Source organism: Monodon monoceros, unplaced genomic scaffold (genome assembly GCF_005190385.1).
Source record: "Monodon monoceros isolate NGI ecotype Baffin Bay Population unplaced genomic scaffold, NGI_Narwhal_1 Super_Scaffold_12, whole genome shotgun sequence".
Lineage (NCBI taxonomy): Eukaryota > Metazoa > Chordata > Mammalia > Artiodactyla > Monodontidae > Monodon > Monodon monoceros.
In genome coordinates, this window is record NW_021703768.1 from 92,533,736 (window position 1) to 92,558,514 (window position 24,779).

General features: G+C 38.6%; 1 protein-coding gene across 2 annotated transcripts in view; it reads left to right on the forward strand.

The window, feature by feature from the left end:
- Positions 1-24,779, forward strand: part of EPB41L4A (erythrocyte membrane protein band 4.1 like 4A) — a 259,311-nt gene that overhangs the window by 90,223 nt on the left and 144,309 nt on the right. For both annotated transcript variants that reach the window (XM_029216795.1, XM_029216794.1), the window contains exon 3: positions 13,667-13,771. In XM_029216795.1, coding sequence (XP_029072628.1) covers positions 13,667-13,771 — 105 coding nt within the window. The remainder of the gene's footprint in view (positions 1-13,666; positions 13,772-24,779) is intronic.

Consider the following 24,779-nt stretch of genomic DNA (forward strand, 5'->3'; position numbering starts at 1 on the left):
GTCAGACCCACTTGCTGATCTCAGAGAGTCTCCTGGAGAGACAGGAAGCAACTGGGATTCCCTTTGGTGACATAGATGCTGCAGCAGCCATTTTTGTTTTACCATGAAGACACAGGTGCTGGCAAGGGACATTTAGGAGTTTTCCCTCTAGCCTGTTAGTGCCAGGGATTTACTCGCCCACCAGCAGGCCAGCACCAGTTCCAGAACCCTCAGGGCCACAAAGCCACCTATGCTGGGACCCAGCTCTGCCCAACGTTGGGCTGGCAACCACAGCACAAGGCAGGACCTGGCAGCCAACTGAGCTGGAGGCCAGTCTTGCCTATTACTGCACCCACGGTAGTTGGACCCACCACCAGAGAAGGGCAACGTACAGGAGAACCCTAGAGCAAATTGCTCTGGTGACTAGAGGGGACTATGCTGCTGGGACCCACAGGATGTCTCCTATATAAAGCTACTTCTTCAAGACTGGGAAACATAATAGAGCTACCTAATAAATAGGAATAAACACAGAGAATTAGGCAAAATGAGGAGACAGGTGAATATATTCCAAATGAAGGAACAAGGCAGAACCTCAGAAAAAGAACTAACTGAAGTGGACTTAAACAATCTACCTGATAGAGTTCAAGGTACTGATCACAAAGACGCTCAATGAACTTGGGGGAAAAATGGATGAACACAGTGAGAAGTTTAACCAAAAGTAAGAAAATATAAAGACCCAAGCAGAGCTGAAGAATACAGTAACAAATCAAAAATACATTAGAAGGAATCAACAGTAGATTAGATGATACAGAGGACCGGATCAGCAACCTAGAAGACAAAGTAGTGGAAATCACCCAAACTGAATAGAAAAAAAAAAAAAGAAAGAAAGAAAGAAAGAAAAATGAGGATAGTTTAAGACACCTCTGAGACAACATCATTTGTACTAGCATTTTGCATTATAGGGGCCCCAGAAAGAGAAGAGAGAGAGAAAGGGGCAGAAAATTTACTTGAAGAAATAAAAGCTGAAAACTACCCTAACCTGAGAAAAGAAATAGACATCCAGGTCCATGAAGCACAGAGTCCAAACAGGAAGAATCCAAAGAGGTCCGCATGAAAAAATATTTTAATTAAAATGGCAGAAATTAAACATGAAGAGAGAATGTTAAAAGCAGCAAGAGAAGAGCAACTAGTCATATTCAAGGGACCTCCTGTAAGACTGTGAGCTGACTTTTCAGCAGAAACTCTGCAGACCAGAAGGGAGTGGCATGATACATTCAAAGTGATGAAAGGAAGAAACCTACAACTTAGATTATTCTAACCGGCAAGGCTATCATTCAGATCTTTTTTTTTTTTTAATGGAAAGCATTATCATATGCTTATTCTTTACTGACACAATTTCATTATTTTAACTATTTTTAGAAACTATTATCTAATTAATCCCTGTACAGTGTTTTAATCAACACATCCCTCTTTCTTCCAAGCTCAGATTCATTTCAGTTAAGAAACTTTACAGTATTTGTTGTTTTAATGCAGCTAGTACCTTTTTCTAACGTTTATTTATTTTCTTATTAGTCATCCATTTGATACACATCAGTGTACACATGTCAATCCCAATCTCCCAATTCATCACAACACCCCCTCCACCCCCTGCCGCTTTCCCCCTTGGTGTCCATACGTTTGTTCTCTACATCTGTGTCCAGTTTTCTGCTCTGCAAACCAGTTCACCTGTACCATTTTCTAGGTCACATATATGTGTTAATATACGATATTTGTTTTTCTCTTTCTGACTTACTACACTCTGTATGATAGTCTCTAGATGCATCCACATCTCTACAAATGACCCAATTTCGTTCCTTTTCATGGCTGAGTAATATTCCGCTGTGTATATGTACCACATCTTCTTTATCCATTCGTCTGTCAGTGGGCATTTTGGTTGATTCCATGACCTGGCTATTGTAAATAGTGCTGCAATGAACATTGGGGTGCATGTGTCTTTTTGAATTATGGTTTTCTCTGGGTATATGCCCAGTAGTGGGATTGCTGGATCATATGGTAATTCTATTTTGAGTTTTCTAAGGAACCTCCATACTGTTCTCCATAGTGACTGTATCAATTTACATTCCCACCAACAGTGCAAGAGGGTTCCCTTTTCTCTACACCCTCTCTAGCATTTGTTGTTTGTAGATTTTCTGATGATGCCCATTCTAACTGGTGTGAGGTGATACCTCACTGTAGTTTTGATTGGCATTTCTCTAATGATTAGTGATGTTGAGCAGCTTCTCATGTGCTTCTTGGCCATCTGTCTGTCTTCTTTGGAGAAATGTCTATTTAGGTCTTCTGCCCATTTTTCGATTGGGTTGTTTGCTTTTTTAATATTGAGCTGCATGAGCTGTTTATATATTTTGGAGATTAATCCTTTGTCCAATGATTCATTTGCAAATATTTTCTCATATTCTGAGGGTTGTCTTTTCGTCTTGTTTATGGTTTCCTTTGCTGTGCAAAAGCTTTGAAGTTTCATTAGGTCCCATTTGTTTATTTTTGTTTTTATTTCCATTACTCTATGAGGTGGATCAAAATAGATCTTGCTGTGATTTATGTCAAAGAGTATTCTTCTTATGTTTTCCTCTAAGAGTTTCATAGTGCCTGGACTTACATTTAGGTCTCTAATCCATTTTGAGTTTTTTTTGTGTATGCTGTTAGGGACTGTTCTAATTTTATTCTTTTACATGTAGCCATCCAGTTTTCCCAGCACCACTTATTGAAAAGACTGTCTTTTCTCCATTGTATATCCTTGCCTCCTTTGTCATAGATTAGTTGACCTTAGGTGCGTGGGTTTATCTCTGGGCTTTCTATCCTGTTCCATTCATCTATATTTTCATCTATATTTCTGTTTTTGTGCCAGTACCATATTGTCTTGATTACTGTAGCTTTGTAGTATAGTCTGAAGTCAGGGAGTCTGATTCCTCCAGCTCTGTTTTTTTCCCTCAAGACTGCTTTGACTATTCGGGGTCTTTTGTGTCTCCATAAAAATTTTAAGATTTTTTGTTCTAGTTCTGTAAAAAATGCCATTGGTAATTTGATAGGGATTGCATTGAATCTGTAGATTGCTTTGGGTAGTGTAGTCATTTTCACAATATTGATTCTTCCAATCCAAGAACATGGTATATCTCTCCATCTGTTTGTATCATCTTTAATTTCTTTCATCAGTGTCTTATAGTTTTCTGCATACAGGTCTTTTGTCTCCCTAGGTAGGTTTATTCCTAGGTATTTTATTCTTTTTGTTGCAGTGGTAAATGGGAGTGTTTCCTTAATTTCTCTTTCAGATTTTTCATCATTAGTGTATAGGAATGCAAGAGATTTCTGTGCATTAATTTTGTATCCTGCAACTTTACCGAATTCACTGATTAGCTCTAGTAGTTTTCTGGTGGCATCTTTAGGATTCTCTATGTATAGTATCATGTCATCTGAAGACAGTGACAGTTTTACTTCTTCTTTTCCAATTTGGATTCCTTTTATTTCTTTTTCTTCCCTGATTGCTGTGGCTAGGATTTCCAAAACTATGTTGAATAATAGTGGTGAGAGTGGACATCCTTGTCTTGTTCCTGATCTTAGAGGAAATGCTTTCAGTTTTTCACCATTGAGAATGATGTTGGCTGTGGGTTTATCTTATACGACCTTTGTTATGTTGAGGTAGGTTCCCTCTATGCTCACTTTCTGGAGAGTTTTTATCATAAATGGGTGTTGAATTTTGTCAAAAGCTTTTTCTGCATCTATTGAGATGATCATATTGTTTTTATTCTTCAATTTGTTAATATGGTGTATCACATTGATTGATTTGCATATATTGAAGAATCCTTGCATCCCTGGGATAAATCCCACTTGATCATGGTGTATGATCCTTTTAATGTGTTGTTGGATTATGTTTGCTAGTATTTTGTTGAGGATTTTTGCATCTATATTCATCAGTGATAGTGGTCTGTAATTTTCATTTTTTGTAGTATCTTTGTCTGGTTTTGGTATCAGGGTGATGGTAGCCTCACAGAATGAGTTTGGGAGTGTTCCTTCCTCTGCAGTATTTTGGAAGAGTTTGAGAAGGATGGGTGTTAGCTCTTCTCCAAATGTTTGACATAACTCACGTGTGAAGCCATCTAGTCCCGGACTTTTGTGTGTTGGAAGATTTTTAATCACAGTTTCAATTTCATTACTTGTGATTGATCTGTTCATATTTTCTGTTTCTTCCTGGTTCAGTCTTGGAATGTTATACCTTTCTAAGAATTTGTCCATTTCTTCCAGGTTGTCCATTTATTGGCATAGAGTTGTTTGTAGTTGTCTGTTAGGATGCTTTGTATATTTGCGGTGTCAGTCGTAACTTCTCCTTTTTCATTTCCAATTTTATTGATTTTCTTGATGAGACTGGCTAATGGTTTATCCATTTTGTTTATCTCCTCAAAGACCCAGGTTTTAGTTTTATTAATCTTTGCTATTGTTTTCTTTGTTTCTATTTCATTTATTTCTGCTCTTATCTTTATGATTTCTTTCCTTCTGCTAAATTTGGGTTTTGTTTGTTCTTCTTTCTCTAGTTCCTTTAGGAGTAAGGCTAGATTGTTTATTTGATATTTTTCTTGTTTCTTGAGGTAGGCTTGTATAGCTATAAACTTCCCTCTTAGAACTGCCTTTGCTGCATCCCATAGGTTTTGGATCGTCGTGTTTTCATTGTCATTCGTCTCTAGGTATTTTTTGATTTCTTCTTTGATTTCTTCAGTGATCTCTTGGCTGTTTAGTGACGTATTCTTTAGCCTCCATGTGTTTGTGTTTTTTACGTTTTTTTCCCTGTAATTCATTTCTAATCTCATAGCGTTGTGGTCAGAAAAGATGCTTGGTATGATTTCAGTTTTCTTAAATTTACTGAGACTTGATGAATGTTCCGTGCGCAGTTGAGAAGAAAGTGTAATCTGCTCTTTTTGGGTGGAATGTCCTATAAGTATCAATCAAATCTATCTGGTCTATTTTCTCCTCTAAAGCTTGTGTTTCCTTATTAATTTTCTGTTTGGGTGATCTGTCCATTGGGGCAGGTGAGGTGTTATAGTTCCCCACTATTATTGTGTTACTGACGATTTCCTCTTTTAGAGCTGTTAGCAGTTGCCTTATGTATTGAGGTGCTCCTATGTTGGGTGCATATATATTTATAATTGTTATAGCTTCCTTTTGGATTGATCCCTTGATCATTATGTAGTGTCCTTCGTTGTCTCTTGTAGCATTCTTTATTGTAAAGTCTATTTTATCTGATATGAGTATTGCTACTCCTGCTTTCTTTTGATTTCCATTTGCATGGAGTATCTTTTTCCAACCCCTCACTTTCAGTCTGTATGTGTCCCTCGGTCTGAAGTGGGTCTCTTGTAGACAGCATATATATGGGCCTTGTTTTTGTATCCATTTAGCAAACCTGTGTGTTTTGATTGGAGCATTTAATCCATTCATGTTTAAGGTAATTATCGATATGTATTTTCCTCTTATCATTTTCTTATTATGGGTTTGTTTTTGTAGGTCCTTTTCTTCTCTTGTGTTTCCCACTTAGAGAAGTTCCTTTAGCATTTGTTGTAGATCTGGTTTGGTGGTGCTGAATTCTCTTAGCTTTTGCTTGTCTGTAATGCTTTTGATTTCTCCATCGGATCTGAATGAGGTCCTTGCTGGGTAGAGTAATCTTGGTTGTAGGTTCTTCCCTTTCATCACTTTAAGTATGTCATGCCACTTCCTTCTGGCTTGTAGAGTTTCTGCTCAGAAATCAGCTGTTAACCTTATGGGAGTTCCCTTGTGTGTTATTTGTTGTTTTTCCCTCGCTGCTTTCAATAATTTTTCTTTGGCTTTATTTTTTCCCAATTTGATTACTTTGTGTCTCAGCGTGTTTCTCCTTGGGTTTATCCTGTATGGGACTCTCTATGCTTCCTGGACTTGGTTGGCTATTTCCTTTCCCATGTTAGGGAAGTTTTCGACCATAATCTCTTCAAATATTTTCTCGGGTCCTTTCTCTCTTCTCCCTCTGGGACCCTTATAATGCGAATGTTGTTGCATTTGTTATCCCAGAGGCCTCTTAGGCTGTCTTCATTTCTTTTAGTTCTTTTTTCTTTATTCTTTTCCACAGCCGCATGAATTCCACCATTCTGTCTTCCAGGTCACTTATCCGTTCTTCTGCCTCAGTTATTCTGCTATTGATTCCTTCTAGTGTAGTTTTCATTTCAGTTGTTGTATTGTTCATGTGTGTTTGTTTGTTCTTTAATTCTTCTAGATCTTTGTTAAACATTTCTTGCATCTTCTCAATCTTTGCCTCCATTCTTTTTCCAAGGTCCTGGATCATCTTCACTATCATTATTCTGAATTCTTTGTCTGGAAGATGGCCTGTCTCCATATCATTTAGTTGTTTTTCTGGGGTTTTATCTTGTTCCTTCATCTGGCACATAGCCCTCTGCCTTTTCATCGTGTTTATCTTTCTGTGAATGTGGTTTTTGTTCTAGAGGCTGCAGGATTGTAGTTCTTCTTGCTTCTGCTGTCTTCCCTCTGGTGGATGAGGCTATCTAAGAGGCTTGAGCAAGTTTCCTGATGAGAGGGACTGGTGGTGGGTAGAGCTGGCTGTTGCTCTGGTGGGCCGAGCTCAGTAAAACTTTAATCCGCTTGACTGCTGATGGGTGGGGCTGGGTTCCCTCCCTGTTGGTTGTTTGGCCTGAGGTGACCCAACACTGGAGACTCTCCGGGCTCTTTGGTGGGGCTAATGGCGGACTCTGGGAGGGCTCACGCCAAGGAGTACTTCCCAGAACTTCTGCTGCTAGTGTCCTTGTCCTCACAGTGAGCTATCGCCACCCCCGCCTCTGTAGGAAACCGTCCAACAGTAGCAGGTAGGTCTGGTTCAGTGTCCTATGGGGTCACTGCTCCTTCCCCTGGGTCCCGATGCGCACACTACTTTGTGTGTTCCCTCCAAGAGTGGAGTCTCTGTTTCCCCCAGTCCTGCTGAAATTCTGCAATCAAATCCCACTAGCCTTCCAAGTCTGATTCTGTAGGAATTCCTCCTCCTGTTGCCAGACCCCCAGGTTGGGAAGCCTGATGTGTGGCTCAGAACCTTCACTCTAATGGGTGGACTTCTGTGGTAAGTGTTCTCCAGTTTGTGAGTCGCCCACCCAGCAGTTATAGGAGTTGATTTCATTATAATAGCGCCCCTCCTACCGTCTCATTGCGGCTTCTCCTTTGTCTTTGCATGTGGAGTATCTTTTTTGGTGAGTTCCAGTGTCTTCCTGTCGATGATTATTCAGCAGTTAGTTGTGATTCTGGTGTTTTCAAAAAAGGGAGTGAGAGCATGTCCTTCTACTCCGCCATCTTGAACCAATCCCCTAATCCAGATTTTTAAAAAAATAAATTTATTTATTTTTTATTTTTGGCTCCGTTAAGTCTTCCTTGCTGAGTACGGGCTTTCTCTAATTGCGGCGAGTGGGGGCTACTTTCGTTGCGGTGCGTGGGCTTCTCATTGCTGTGGCTTCTGGTGTTGCAGAGCACGGGCTCTAGGTGAGTTGGCTTCATTAATTGTGGCACGTCGGCTCTAGAGCGTAGGCTCAGTAGTTGTGGTGCATGGGCTTACTTTCTCTGTAGCATGTGGGATCTTCCCATACCAATGCTTGAACCCATGTCCCCTTCATTGGCAGGCAGATTCTTAATGACTGCACCAGCAGGAAGTCCCTATCATTCAGATTTGAAGGAGAAGGAAAGAGTTTTACAGACAAGGAAAAGCTAAAAGAGTTCAGCACCTCAAAATCAGCTTTGTAAGAAGTTTTAAAGGGGCTACTCTAAGCAGGAAAGGAAAAAGACCATAAATAGAAATAGGAAAATTATGAAAGGAAAAATCTAATTGGTAAAGGCAAACATAAAGTAAAGGTAGTCAACCAACCACTTATAAAGCTAGTAGGAAGGCTAGAAGATATAGAAAATTATCTATATCCACAAGAAGTATGTAAGAGATATACAGAACAAAAAGATATAAAATATGATGTCAAACACAGTAAACAGTGTGGGGGCGGGGGAGAAAAATGTTAGAATGTCTTCAAACTTGAAATTGTCGCCTTAAAATAATCATGTGTATATAGGTTGTTAAATATGAACCTTATGGTAACTGCAAACCAAAAATCTATCATAGGAGAAAGGAAGAAAAAAGAACTACAGAAACAACCAGAAAACTTAACAAAATGGCAATAATTACATACCTGTCAATTACTTTAAATGCTCCAGTCAAAAGACAGCGTGGCTGAATGGATAAAGAACAAGACCCATGTATATGCTGCCTATAAGAGACTTACTTGAGATGTAAGACACACAGACTGAAAGTAAGAGGATGGAAAAAAGTATTCCATGCAGAGGGAAATGAAAAGACAGCTGGTGGGTAGCAATACTTGTATCAGGCAAAATATACTTTAAAAGAAAGACTGTAGCAAGACAAAGAAAGACAGTATATAATGATCTAAGGGATCAATTCAAGAAAAAAGAAAATACAACAATTGTAAATATATATGCACCCAACATAGGTACACCTAAATACATACAGCAAATATTAACAAACATAAAGGGGGAAATTGACAGTAACATATTAATAGTAGGGGACTTTCACAGCCCACTTTCAGGGAATTTCCTGTTGCTCTAGTGGTTATGACTCCACTCTTTCACTTCAGGGGGCATGAGTTCGATCCCTGGTTAGGGAGTTATGACCTCACATGCCACTGGGCCCAGGCAAAACGAAAACAACACCCCACTTACATCAATGGACGGATAATCCAGACTGAAAATCAGTAAGGAAATAGTGGCTTTAAACAACACATTAGATCAGAGAGACTTAATGGATACAGTTAGAACATCCCATCCAAAAGCAGCAGAATACATTCTTTTCAAATGAACATGGAACATTCTCCATGATAGATCACATGCTAGGATACAAAACAAGTCTCCATAAAGTTAAGAAGAATTGAAATCATATCACACATCTTTTTCAGCCTCACTGGTGTTAGACTAGAAACTAACTACAAGAAGAAAACTGCAAAACACACAAAGACCTGTAGGCTAACCAGTATACTGCTAAACAACCAATGAGTCACTGAAAAAAATCAAAGAGAAAATTAAAAAATCTGGAGACAATTGAAAGTGGAAGCATAACAATCCAAAATCTATGGGTTGCAGCATAAGTAGTTCTAAGAAGGCAGTTTATAGCAGTACAAGCCTACCTCAGAAAACAAGAAAAATGTCAAACAGTCTATCCTTACACCTAAAAGAACTAGAAAAAGTACAAACAAAGCCCAAAGTTAACAGAAGGAAAGAAATCATAAAGACCAGAGTAGAAATAAATGAAATAGAGACTGAAAAAACAGTAGAAAAGATCAATGAAACTAAGTGCTGGTTCTTTGAAAAGATAAACAAAATTGACAAACCGTTAGCCAGACTTATCAAGAAAAAAAGAGAGGGCCCAAATAAATAAAATCAGAGATGAAAGAGAATTTACACCTGACACCACAGAGCTACAAAGGACCCTAAGAGATTACTGTGAACAATTATACACCAATAGAATGGACAACTAAGAAGAAATGGATAAGTTCCTAGAAACATGCAATGTTTCAAGGCTGAATCAGGGAGAAATTGAAATATGAACAGACCAATCACCAGTAATGAAATTGAATCAGTAATTTAAAAAAAACTCCCAGTAAATAAAAGTCCAGTACCAGATGGCTTCACAGGTGAATACTACCAAACATTTAAATAAGAGTTAAGGGCTTTCCTGGTGGTACAGTGGTTAAGAATCCGCCTGCCAATGCAGGGGACATGGGTTCGAGCCCTGGTCTGGGAAGATCCCACATGCTGTGGAGCCACTAAGCCCCTGTGCCACAACTACTGAGCCTGTGCTCTAGAGACTGCAAGCCACAACTACTAAGCCCTCAAGCTACAACTACTGAAGCCCGTGCGCCTAGAGCCTGTGATCTGCAACAAGAGAATCCACTGCAAAGAGAAGTCCATGCACCGCAATGAAGAATAGCCCCCACTCGCCGCAGCTAGAGAAAGCGCATGCACAACAATGAAAACCCAAAGCAGCCAAAAAACAAACAAACAAAATTTAAAAAAAAAAGTTAACATGGTTCCTCAAAGTATTCCAAAAAATTTCAAAGGAAGGAATGCTTCCAAACTCTTTGTACAAGGGTAGCATCATCCTGATACAAAACCAGACAAGGACCCCGCAAAAAGAATTAGAGGCCAATATCACTGATGAACATAGATGCAAAAATTATCAATAAAATATTAGCAAACCAAATTCAACAGTACATTAAAAAGATCATATACCATGATCAAGAGGGATTTATCTCAGGGATGCAAGAATGGTTCAATATCAGCACATCAATCAATGTAACATACCTCATTAACAGATTGAAGAATAAAAGTTATATAATTATCTCAATAGATGCAGGAAAAGGTTTTGACAAAATTCAATGTCAATTTATGATTTAAAAAAAAAAACTCTTCACAAAGTGGTTATGTAGGAAACATAGCTCAACAAAATAAAGGCCATATATGACAAACCTACAGCCAACATCATACTCAGCTTTGAAAAGCTAAAAACATTTCCTCTGAGATCAGGAACAAGACAAGGAGGCCCACTCTTGCTGCTTTATTCAACATAGTATTGACAGTCCTTGCCACAGCAATTAGATAAGACAAAGAAATAAAAGGAATCCAGTTTGGAAAGGAAGAAATAAAACTGTCACTATCTGCAGATGACATTATACTGTATATAGAAAATCCTAAAGATGTCATCAGAAATCTATTAGAACTAATAAATGAATTCAGTAAAGTTGCAAGATACAGAATTAACATACAGAAATCTGTTGCAGTTCTATACACTAACAATGAACTTTTGGAAAGGGAAATTAAGAAACAGAAAACAGTCTCACAATTATATCAAAAGAGTAAAATAGGAATAGATCTAACCACGGAAGTAAGACTTGTACTTGGAAAACTATAAGACTTTGATGAAAGAAATTGAAGATGACACAAATAGATGAAAGTATATACTGTGGGACTTCCCTGGTGGCACAGTGGTTAAGAATCCACCTGCCAATGCAGGGGACATGGGTTCGATCCCTGGTGTGGGAAGATCCCACATGCTGTGGAGCAGCTAAGCCCGTGTGCCACCACTACTGAGCCTGTGCTCTAGAGCCCATGAGCCACAACTACTGAGCCCTTGTGCCACAACTGCTGAAGCCTGCACACATAGAGCCCTTGCTCCGCAACAAAAGAAGCCACTGCAATGAGAAGCCCGTGCACCACAGTGAAGAATAGCCCCCACTTGCTGCAACTAGAGAAAGCCTGCATACAGCAATGAAGACCCAATGCAGCAAAAAATAAATTAAAAAATAAATTAATTTTTTAAAAAAGAAAATATATACTGTACTTACACACTGAAAGAATTAATATGGTTAGAATGACCCTACTCCCCGAGGCAATCTATAGATTCATCACAATCTCTATCAAAATACTAGTGGAATTTTTCAAAGAACTAGAACAAATAATTCTAAAATGTGTATCAAAACACAAAAGACCCCAAATAGCCAAAGCAGTCTTGAGAAGGAAGAACAAAGCTGTAGGTATCACATTCTATGATTTCAAGCTATACTACAGAGCTACAGTAATCAAAACAATATGGTACTGGCACAAAAACAGACATACAGATCAATGGAACAGAACAGAAAGCCTAGAATTGAACCCACACTTATATGGACAGTTAATCTATGACAAAGGAGGCAGGAAAATATACAATGGGGAAAAGACAGCTTCTTCAATAAATAGTGTTTGTAAAACTGGACAGCTACATGCAAAAGAATCAAACTGGACTACTTTCTCACATCATATACAAAAATAAACTCAAAATGGATTAAAGATGTAAATGTAAGACCTGAAACCATAAAACTCTTAGAAGAAAACAAACAGTGGGCCCTTTGACATCAGTCTTAGCTATATATGTTTTGGATCTGTCTCCTCAGGCAAGGGAAACAAAAGCAAAATAAACAAATGGGACGACATCAAACTAAAGAGCTTTTGCACAGAACGGAAACTGTCAAAAAAGTGAAAAGACAGCTTACTGAATTGGAGAAGATATTTGCAAACAATATATCCAATAAGGGGTTAATATCCAAGGTACACAAAAAAGTCATACAACCTAATGGTAAAAAAACAAACATCCCAATTTAAAAATGGGAAGAGGACCTGAATAGACATTTTTCCAAAGAAGGCAAACTGATGGCCAACAGATACATGAAAAGATGCGCTATATCACTAATCATCAGGAAAATGCAAATCAGAACCACAGTGAGAAACCACCTCATACTTGTCAGAATTGCTATCATCAAAAGGCAACAAATAACAAATGTTTCTGACAACATGGAGAAAAGGGAACCCTTGTACACTTTTGGTGGGAATGTAAATTGATTCAGCCACTATGGACAACGGTATGGGGGTTTCTTGAAAATTTAAATGTAGAACTGCCATATAATCCAGGAATTTCACTTCTGGGTTTACCTGAAGAAATCAAAAACACTAATTTGAAAAGATATATGCACTCCAGTGTTCATTGCATCATTATTTACAATAGCCAATATGTAGAAGCAACCTAAGTGTTCATTGATAGATGAATGGATAAACATGCAGTGTGTATATACACAGTAGAATACTGCTCAGCCATAAAAAAAAAAAAAAAGAAGCCTTGCTATTTGTGACAAAATGGATGGGTCTAGAGGGTATTATACTAAGAGCAATGAGTCAGACAGGGAAAGACAAATACCTGTGGAATCTAGAAACAGAACAAGCTGATAAGACAAAATGAAGGCAGACTTGTAGATACAAAGGACAAATGGATGGTTGCCAAAAGGGAGGGGGCCAAATTGGTGAAGGGATTGAGGTACAGACCTCCAGTTATGTAATAAATAATCACTGGGATGTAATATACAGCACAAGGAATATGGTCAATAATATCATAGTAACCGTATGGGAAAAGATGGTTGTTAAACTTACTGTGGTGATCATTTCATAATGTATGCAAATGTCAAATCCTTACGTAGTACACTTGAAACTAACATAATATTGTATGCATACTATATTTCAATTAAAAAAATAAAACATAAAACCTTACTAAAGAAAATAAGAAAAAATTTTAAAAAGCTTTGGCTATTATTTTAGTTTTATGTATCTTCATTAGTTGTGAGAGTAATGATGTAGGTGAAAATTGCTTTTTAAAGTGAAAGAACTGTGGGATTTTTAACCAAAGTAAGTTTTTTTGATGAATTTATTAGATGCACTTCATATAAACTGTTATCTTTATTAAAATAATAATTTCGTCTTAAAGATATTTTACAGTCCTGTAAGAAAAGAACCTTATATTAATGTAAAATGTACAACAATTAAAAAATTGTTTTCCAAAGCAATTCATTTAATACTGAAATCCCTTTCTTTGTAATTGAGGTAAAACTTAGAGGGAACTATGGGCTAATAAAATTGTTCCCATGTGAGCAAAGCTAATAAAAGATGAGAACTGTGACTGTGTCCCACTGAGAAAGACAAGGCACCTTATTAAAAAAAACACACTGTGTTTGTTATAAAACAAAACTGTGAATTATTTTTGCAGAAGTCAACGAAAGGCTCCGTTGTCCTTGAGCACGTATTCCGTCACATAAACCTTGTGGAGATAGATTACTTTGGGCTGCGTTACTGTGACAGAAACCATCAGACGGTGAGTACAATGACTTCATATTAAATTTTTCTTGTATACATTTCACTGTATCTCTGGCTTTTCCTGAGCTTTAGGTTTTTGTAACTGAAAATGACTGAAAAACTTAAACATGTTTTCCATTGCTAATTTCTTTGTATTTTTTCCACTTCTGCCAAAAGTTGTAGAGTTGTAGGATTCATAGCTTATGTGTGTGCAGATTTCTTTGTAGGTGGCTTACATAGTTTGTTTTTTCGCAGCCATATTATAGAGAGTACTTTCCCTTTGTGCTGTTAGGACTGAATTAGCCATTTAATATGTGTTAGGAGCCAAGTGGCTAGCCTCTTGAAGTGATAGGCATTATTGCTTTTTAAGAAAGTAAATGGTTAAAGAGTATTTAAAGAAATACAATGTAAAAAGGTGCTGATCTAAGTTTTATAAGTTGGACGAGCAATTATAAAATAAGTAGGGGTTTTCATTCATGAGCTTCATGGAATAAGAGTGATAAAGGCAACCAAATTTTTGGTGTAGGATGTCATTTGTTCATGAGGATTTAACTCAAGAATTCCTGACTGGTTGGATGGTAGAGAGGTACTAAGAAACTTACCACATTGGTTAGTATAGATTCTATTTGGTAAGACTGAAATGCTGTCTCTTGGTGATGAACAGAGGAAAGACTTTGGAGGTGATGATTTTGAGGTACAAAAGTATATTCATTAATGTGACTTTTGGTTTAAAAGTCTAAGACAGATCTTAACCTCAGATAGTCTTATTAATGCTTATATGCTTACCTTAAAAATACCGTATTTGACATATCTTTTATTTTTTATACGTTCTTCCTCAGTTGTCCCAGTGTCCACTGGGTCATCTGGGTCTGGGGTCTGTTCATTGAGATGCATGATTGTCTAAGTGGGCCTTTTCTGTCCTGTTCCCAAGAACGTGCTAGGATGAGAAGAGGCAGACAAGCGGAATGCTATTGATGGCGGTAACTTGTGATTTTTCTTGAGCTTGTTCCATAACCTGTTTCGTTTCACATGAGCATTTCACAAAGTACGAATAAAAGATTGGGTGTGTTGGTTAGATTTCCATAGGAAGGAATTGCTTTCTAAAGGCGAGTGGTCATTAACGCATAATGCAAAGAAAGGGAACGGACATACTCAGAAGTTCACTGAATTCTGTCTTGTACAGGCCATAAGTCAATATAGCAGAACTGTATATCTGTACTGAGAGATTAAATTGAAGGCTATAGAAGATATCTTGCATTACATTCATATTTTTGAAATCGTATTTTTCCTAGCAGAGGGAAATTCAGTTTCCTGATCTTATCTAGTATGTCAGACCTTGCCTGGAAAGATCGACTGTCTTGCTAAAATTATATAGACCTTATCTGTCCTTTTTTTTTTTTTTACATTTCAAAGAAAAAGATGTGAAAAGCTAGAGAATTTTAAACAATGGCTCATATCATTGCAAAAGAATTAGCAGTTGGTATTGGTAGTTTATTTAAAGTTTTCTAGGTCTTATTCAGAACAGAGTTTCTTTTCTGTTACATTTATTCCTAAGGGTTCGCATTTGTGATACAGGTCTTAGGAGAAAATAAATTATACAATTAGAAGGAGAAAACTGTTAAGTCATGCTTTTTATTTGGTAAAATAAATCAGATGTGTAAATCACATGAAAAACTATTTTTTTGCCTCCTGAATTTATTTCTTTCTAGTAAACTCAGATAAAATAAAGGTGATTTGTGACTTAGTCTTTGTATGTTCAAATGTATTCTCTTATTTTCCTTTTAATTGTAGGAAGCTATGAGAATAAGTTCATGAAAGTTTACTCTGACTTTAGGTAACCATTTCTTCAAGGCCTATCATTTCTGCAGGGCTGGGAGTGTGTGTCTGGGTAGAAACACATGATTCCATTCCTGATTTTCTCCTCTTGGGTTCTGAGGCAGAAGTTGGGATCTCCCTCAGGAAGAAGTGCAGGCAGCCTTTTTAAATCTGGAAGGGCAACCTCCCCAACTGTAAGTTTCTGAGGGGATTGTTGGTAAACCTAACTTCATATTTCCCTGTTCACTCTCTATATCCCATAGTTACTTATGGTAAATAAGAATAACTCTGTGTTAGAATAGCACAGGACATGGGGAAAAGTCCTTGTCCTAAAAATAGAGGAATGATTTCTGTGAATATGCCTGAATTACTGTCCATTAGATGGGATTTTGTTTATTGCTTTACTCTTTCTGCACCCGAAAGTTTATTTTAATGGGGAATGCCTGTGTAACAATCTTTAGTGTAATTAAGATCTATATAGAGAAGACTTTGAGGCCCTAATGGGCACCACTTAGATCAACTCTTGAAGCAAATAAAAAGAGATAGTGGGATGAGGAGCTGGGGATAAAATGGAAGAAAGATGACAATGAAAAAGAGATGGCTACATCAGTGAAAAGCTCTCCCTCCTTCTCCCTCCATCAGCAGTGGATCATGCCTTGGGGCCATGCCTGAACTTTGGCTGGGGGTGGGGAAATAGACTGGGCAGTCTGCAGCACTGCTAGTCAGCCTGGTGTGATCGAAGTATAAGCATGCAGATGTAACTGAGTTAGACTGGCAGTGGCTGCAGAGCTGGCAAGGAAGGATTAGGGAGGGCTTTATGCCCACCTCAGAGAATTAGTGTGTGTTGCATGAGAAGATGGGCAGCTACCCTGGAGAATTAGGATGCAACATGCCTAATGAATATGTCCCTAGGACATGTGGACCCCCACATGGCAGGGAGCTTGTTGTCTGTCCTGGGGGTAACCAAGAGGCCACAATCCAGGTGTATCAGCCATCACCATTGTTGTCATCAATGTATCAGGAACTGTTGAACATTTTCTTGTGTTCATTACATGCTCAGGACAACTGTACAAGTTAAATATTATTATCCTACCATCAGAGATGAAGAAACGGAATCTAAAAAGATTAAACAGTTTCTCCAAAGTCACATAACTAGCAAGTATTAAGATCAGAATTCAAACCCAGTCTTCATGTCTCCAAGACTTTCAACCACTATAATATCCCAACTTGAATGTGTGTAAGATAAAGAGGTTTTGCATACTTTGGGCACTAAAGAACTCTCTTTTGGGTTTCCCTGGTGGCACAGTGGTTAAGAATCCGCCTGCCAATGCAGGGGACATGGATTCGAGCCCTGGTCTGGGAAGATCCCAAATGCCACGGAGTAACTAAGCCCTTGCGCCACAACTACTGAGCCTGTGCTCTAGAGCCCGCGAGCCACAACTACTGAGCCTGTGAGCCACAACTACTGAAGCCTGTACGCCTAGAGCCCATGTTGTGCAACAAGAGAAGACACTGAAGTGAGAAGCCCGCGCACCGCAACAAAGAGTGGCCCCTGCTCGCCGCAACTAGAGAACGCCTGCGCACAGCAACGAAGACCCAACAGAGACAAAAATAAATAAATAAAAAGAACTCTCTATGCAATTTACATATTAATGTTTGTTGAGAAGAGTTAAATGGTAATTACCAATAAGCAAACTTCTCAGATTAACCTGTGACAAGAGAGCTCATTTAGGCCTTTGTGTGTTGCCGTATTCATGTGGTCGTTCAGCTGTTATTTAATGAATACCTAATATATGCAGGCCATGTTCTGCAGCTTTCTATGTTTTTCATGTAGTCTGAGGAATTCTGAGGAAAGGGAATTTACTGCCTGGAATATTAAATGAAAAAAATACAGGTTTTATGTACATTCCATGGAACCAAGTCCCGGGAAATTCATGTAGCAAACACATTGATTTAGGTGTTATGTATGTGTAAAGAGTAACAGCTGGACAGAAATAAATCTTGTTAAAGCTAATGTCTCTCTAAGGTACAGCTGACTTGATTTGGAACACTCTGGGCATCTTAATTTCTTAACTTCACTTCTCAGGATGGGTCTGTAAAAGAATCTCTGGAAAATAAAAACAGTTTTTTTGTGAAGACACGGTTACTGAGACTGAATTAACACAGTGCCGCCTGCATTACCTCAGGCTTTTTTTTAGAAAGTACCCTCTTAAGGATGAACCATGGGGGAGACTTCCCTGGCGTTCCAGTGGTTAAGACTTTGCCTTCCAATGCAGGGGGTGTGGGTTCGATCCCTGGTTGGGGATCCCACATGCCTCGCGGCCAAAAAACCAAAACATAAAACAGAAGTAATATTGTAACAAATTCAATAAAGACTTTAAAAAAATGGTCCACATCAAAAAAATCTTAAAAAAAAAAGATGCACCGTGGGCTTCATGTACTTGCAGTTTCTTTCCTTAAAGACAGCAATAGTGAAAGCACTTAGCCTGGGCCTAGAACCTCCGTTTTGTTCTGCTCTGGCCTGTGTCATCAGGTTCGTTCTTAATCCAGACTGGTCTGTGCGGGGTATGTCTCTTTTATATCTGGGCCGTGGTTCAACTTACAGAAAATTTCCAGCCGTGATGGAAGGTGTCTGTGAGGCCATCTGTCATAAGGGTTACAAGAACACACCAGCTTTGTCGAATGACCCTGCCACTTACTAGCTGTAAATATTTAAAATTCTCTTAAAGTACTGACTCTTAATCTAGAACAGCAGAACTGCCGGGAGAGTGGGCTGCGTCCAGTGTGTTCTAGGCCTGCCTATCACCAGTTGAGTGGCCGTTCATTGGGAACACCTTCCTGTTCTCCTCATGGCGTGTGGCCAGCAGCTTAGCTTGGTGTGTCTTTACTTTGAATGGGTACCAGCTCTCTCTGCTCAGTGTCCTAATCCCCAGCCTCTGTGAATATGTCACCTTATATGGCAACAGGGACTTTGCAGATGTGACTAAATTAAGGATCTTGTGATGGGGAGATTATCCAGGTGTGACCAATATAATTACATGAGTTATTATACATGAAAGAGGAGGCAGGAGAGTCAGAGGAGATGTGACAGTTGGATGCAGAGGTCAAAGTCATGTATTTGCTGGAAGGAGGCCTTGATGCCAGGATGGCAGGTAGCCTCTAGAAGCTGGAAAGGGCAAGGCAAGGGTTCTCCCCTGGTTCCCCCAGAAGGAGCACAGCTCTGCCTACACTTAGGTTTTTTTTTTTTTTAACATCTTTATTGGGGTACAACTGCTCCACAATGGTGTGTTAGTTTCTGCTCTACAGCAAAGTGAATCAGTTATACATATACACATGCTCCCACATCTCCTCCCTCTTTCGTCTCCCTCCCTCCCACCCTCCCTATCCCACCCCTCCAGGCGGTCACAAAGCACCGAGCTGATCACCCTGCGCTACGCGGCTGCTTCCCACCAGCTATCTACCCCACGTTTGGTATACACTTAGGTTTTTAAGCCCAGTGTCTTAGTCGGTTTGGGCTGCTTTAACAAATTACCGCAGACTGGGTGGTTTAAACAAGCAACATTGATTTCTGACAGTTCTAGAGGCTGAAAGTCTGAAAGCAGGGTGCCAGCGTGGTTGGGTTCTGGTGAGGGTCCTTTTCCAGGTTGTGGACAGCTGACTTCTTGTAACTTCACATGGTAAAAGAGTTCTTACAAGAGCACTAATCCCATTTCTGCTTGACCTAAGCACCTCCCAAAGGCCCTACCTCCAAATACCATCACATTGGGATTAGGGCTTTAACATGTAAACTCCCGGCTGCGGACACAAACATTCAGTCTGTTATACCTACTGAAACCATTTTGGACTTTTGGCCTTCGGAATTGTATGATAATAAATTTCTGTTGTTTTAAGCCACCAAGTTTATGGTCATTTGTTGCAGCAGCAGAAATAAACCAATACAGATGGTTACTGTGGGAAGCATTTTATCTTGCTTGCTCAGTGGAAACTTGAGGGCCTCCTTGTTTGGTGTCACCACATCGGGCAGAAACCTGAGATACTGTTACTTTCCTGGGTAATAATAGCATATAACCGTCTGCAGATGCCTAGGATTTCTGTGATTAGGGCTACTTGTGTATCTGCAGATGTCTGTGAGTAATATTAGTTGCTGCTTCAAGATTATCTAGATTCCTTATTATGAGGGAGGGATGGTAAGATCTGTTAATGATAGGCAGAGAATTGAAATTATGATACAGGCCTATTCCCTTTAATAATTGGGTGAATTTGAAATTACTCTGAAGCTGGAAGGAACATGAGCTGCCTTTGGGTGTTCAGAAGTTATTATAAGTGGAGTGTGTGTGGTAGAACAGGCAGCTGCCTTTGGAGTCTCAAGATAGGTCTGAGTCCTATGTCCATTTCTAAGAATGGTCAAGTCACTTCATTTTTCTGAATATTGAGAATAATGCCTTCCCTGACCCAACATTCAGGATTGCTGTAGGACCAAATTAGAGACCACACATATACTATAAGGTGTTAAACATTTTGAAGGCCTTTCCTGTCAAAACTAGGATGGAGGAAAATATTGCTGGTGATACATATTTTTAAAAGGTGGACTAGAGGAAAGAAGGAAACAGCCTGGGGGAAAGAAGAGAGAAAATCAAATAAGCTTTGGACTCTGAAACAGCTTTGGAGATTTTTGAAGATTAGTTTTGTTGATATTGAAAGCAGTAATAAGAATAAATGTGATATCTCAATACTACTTCCGGTTTTAAAATCAGTGGTTATAATCACATCCCGTTTTAATGTTAGCACTTGAGTTGTCTTTACAAATTACTCCTTCAAGTGCAGATTCTATCCAGGTAGAGCTTTTCTCAGAATATGGCATTCAACCTGCTGAATCTGCTGTCCTATGACTTCAGAAGTCAAAGAAGGAGGGAGACAGGTAGCGTACAGATTCAGTCAGCATGTGAATGTCCTCTTCCCCAGTGAACTCTTCTTTTCTTCACCAAGACAATAAAAGAAATCAGATGGAAGCCCCCTAACTCCTTAACCCTTCTCACACACTTAGTTGCTTCTTACCCATCCTTCCCTCTCCTCTCAGTGGAAGAGCCCCAGTGCCTCTCCCCTGGATTTTATCACCTCTCATTTCTTCTGCATCTTCAGCCCTCTCCCTCTCTCTTCCCTTTCTTCTGTCAAGGTTTGGGCATGTTTAAATCTCTCACATTTAAAACCACCCTTCCCCCACTCCCATGCGATCCTTTGTCTACTACCATATTGACTCCCTCTGTGTCACACCTAAACTCCAGAAAGCTTTGCCTAAATTCATCACCTCCACTTCTCAAATCTAATTCATCCTTTTTTTTAAAAAAATTTTTTTATTTATTTAGGCTGCTCCGGGTCTTAGTTGCAGCACGCAAACTCTTAGTTGCGGCATGCATGTGGGATCTAGCTCCCCGACCAGGGATTGAACCTGGGCCCCCTGCATTGGGAGTGCAGAGTCTTACCCTCTGGACCACCAGGGAAGTCCCCATCAAATCTCATTCATTCTTAAACTTCTCACAGTTCAGCTTTGATGCCCATCATACACTGAAACGGTCCTCAGGGTCGCCACTAGTTGCTACATCCAAGTGACACTTTCAGCCCTTATCTTCCTTTCTGTTGTTGCATTGACCCTTGTTCTTAAAATCTTCTCATTTTGTTCTTCTGACAACACGTTCTCCTTTTTTTTCTCTTTTCAAGTTTTCTTCTGGTTATTCTTATTCAATCTTCTTTATGATCACTTTTCCTCGGCCTTTTCCTAAAAATGTTGATATGATTTTGTCCATGGTTTTCTTATGTTCTGACTGAATATAGGCTCACACGCTTAATGCTACTTCTTCTGGCACTATTTTTTTCTGAAATAACTTCCTTAAAAAAAATAAAAACTAAACTGTGTATATATTTGTATCCTCCCCACCGCCCCCAATGCTCTGAGGATTATTGAGCAAAAATGATCCCATCCATTGAGCACTAGCAGGCAGGCGCTGCCATGAGTAATGGTATTCTTCTTTGCATTACGATTTGTTGTATTTTGCAGTGTGAGTGTGAGATTTCACTTTCTGTAACTTTAGCTTCTGGCAAATGCCTGTAATGACTGATAAAATGTGTGTAAGTGATCATACAAGTCCTATTGCAAAGAGAGAAATGAAATTTGTCATGTTGAATTATTACAAATTGAAAATTTTTTAGCCAAGACATGGAAACAACCTAAGTGTCATCAGTGGATGAATGGGTAAAGATGTGAGATATATGTATGAATAAATAAAGTAATGGAATGTTATTTAACCATAAAAAGAAGGAAATCCTGCCATTTTCAACAACGTAGATGGATCTTGAGAACATTAGGATAAGTGAAATAAGTGAAACAGAGAAAGGCAAAGACTGTATGATCTCACTTATATGTGGAATCTATAAAAGCCACACTCGTGGATGCAGATAACAGATTAGTGGTTCCAGAAGTGGGAGGTGGGGGATATGGGTGAAGGTGGTCAAAAGGTAAAATCTTCCAGTTATGAGATGAGTTCTGGGAATGTAATGTACAGCATGATGACTATAGTTAACAATACTCTTCGTATATTTGAAAGTTTCTGAGAGAATAGTTATTGAAAGTTCACGTCACAAGGAAAAAAGACTGTGTGAGGTGATGGATGTTAACTAAACTTATTTGTGGTGATCATTTCACAATATATACATATATCAAATCATTATGTTGTATGTCTTGGACTAATACAATGTTTTTTTAAACAAATTTCAATGAAGTATAGTTGATTTGCAGTGTTGTATTAATTTCTGCTGTACAGCAAATTAACTCAGTCATAAGTATATATATTCTTTTCCATTCTGGTTTAGCACAGGGTACTGAATATAGTTCCTTGTGCTACACAGTAGGACCTTGTTGTTTATTCATCCTATATATACTGGTTTGTATCTGCTAATCCCAAACTCCCAATTCTTCCCTCCCCCACCCTGCTCCTCCTTGGCAACCACAAGTCTGTTCTCTATGTCTGTGAGTCTGTTTCTGTTTTGTAGATATGTTCATTTGTGTTGTAGTTTAGATTCCACATATAAGTGATATCATATGGTACTTGTCTTTCTGACTTACTTCATTTAGTATGATAATCTCTAGGTCCATCCATGCTGCTGCAAATGGCAGTTTCATTCTTTTTTATGGCTGAGTAATATTCCATTATATATATGTATACACACATATGTGTGTATATATGTGTATGTATGTATGTGTGTGTGTGTATATATATACATATATATATATATATGCCATATCTTCTTTATCCATTCATCTGTCGATGGGCATTTAGGTTGTTTCTATGTCGTGACTATTGTGAGTAGTGCTGCTATGAACATAGGGGTGCATGTATCTTTTTGAATTATAGTTTTGTCTGAGTATATGCCCAGGAATGGGACTACTGGATCGTATGGCAACTCTATTTTTAGTTTTTTGAGGAACCTCCATACTATCTTCCATAGTGGCTACGCCAATTTACAATCTCACCAACAGTGTAGGAGGGTTCCCTTTTCTCCATATCCTCTCCAGCACTTGTTATTTGTAGACTTTTTAATGATGGCCATTCTGACTGGTGTGAGGTGGTACCTCATTGTAGTTTTGATTTGCATTTCTCTAATAGTTAGCAATGATGAGCATCTTTTCATATGCCTATTGGCCATCTGTATATCTTCTTTGGAGAAATGTCTATTTAGACTTTTTGCCCATTTTTCAGTTGGGTTGTTTGTTTTTTTGTTATTGTGTTGTATGAGCTGTTTGTATATTTTGGACATTAAGCTCTTGTCTGTCTCATCATTTGCAAGTATTTTCTCCCAGTCTGTAGGTTGTCTTTTCATTTTGTTTATGGTTTCCTTTGCTGTGGAGAAGCTTGTAAGTTTGATTAGGTTCCCCTTTGTTTATTTTTGCTTTTATTTCTGTGGCCTTGGGAGACTGACCTAAGAAAACATTGGTATGATTTATGTCAGAGAATGTTTTGCCTATGTTCTCTTCTAGGAGTTTTATGGTGTCATGTCTTATGTTTAAGTCTTTAAGCCATTTTGAGTTTATTTTTGTGTATGGTGTGAGGGTGTGTTCTAACTTCATTGATTTACATGCAGCTCTCCAACTTTCCCAACACCACTTGCTGAAGAGATTGTCTTTTCCCCATTGTATATTCTTACCTCCTTTGTCGAAGATTAACTATCCATAGGTGTCTGGGTTTATTTTTGGGCTCTCTATTCTGTTCCATTGATCCATGTGTCTGTTTTTGTGCCAGTACCATACTGTTTAGATTACTGTAGCTTTGTAGTATTGTCCATAATCTGGGAGGGTTATGCCTACTGCTTTGTTATTTGTCCTAAGGATTGCTTTGGCAATTCTGGGTCTTTTATGATTCCGTATAAATTTTAGGATTATTTTTTCTAGTTCTGTGAAAAATGTCTCAGGTAATTTGATAGGGATCATATTATATCTGTAGATTGCTTTGGGTAGGATGGCCATTTTAACAATATTAATTCTTCCAATTCAGGAGCATGGGATATCTTTCCGTTTCTTTGAATCACCTTCACTTTCCTTTATTAATGTTTTGTAGTTCTCAGCATGTAAGTCTTTCACCTCCTTGGTGAGGTTTATTCCTAAGTATTTTATTTCATTGTTGCAGTTTTAAAAGGGATTGTTTGTTTGCATTCCCTTTCTCATATTTCATTGCTAGTGTAAAGAAATGCAACCGATTTCTGTATGTTAGTCTTGTATCTTGCTACTTTGCTTCTAGTAGTTTTTGTGTGGAGTCTTTAGGGTTTTCTATATTTAGTATCCTGTCATCTGCATATAATGACAGTTTTACCTATTCCTTACCAATTTGAATACCTTTTATTTCTTTTTCTTGTCTGATTGCTGTAGCTAGAACTTCCAATACTGTGTTGAAGAGAAGTGGTGAGAGTGGGCATCCTTGTCTTGTTCCAGATTTTAGCAGGAAGGCTTTCAGCTTTTCACCGTTGAGTATTATATTGGCTGTAGGTTTGTCATAAGTAGCTTTTATTATGTTGAGATATGTTTCCTCTATACCCACTTTGGTAGGAGTTTTTATCATGAATATATGTTGAATTTTATCGAATGCTTTTTCTTTTCCTTTCTTTCTTTTTTTGGCTGCGTCGTGTGGCATGTGGGATCTTAGTTCCCCAACCAGGGATTGAACCTG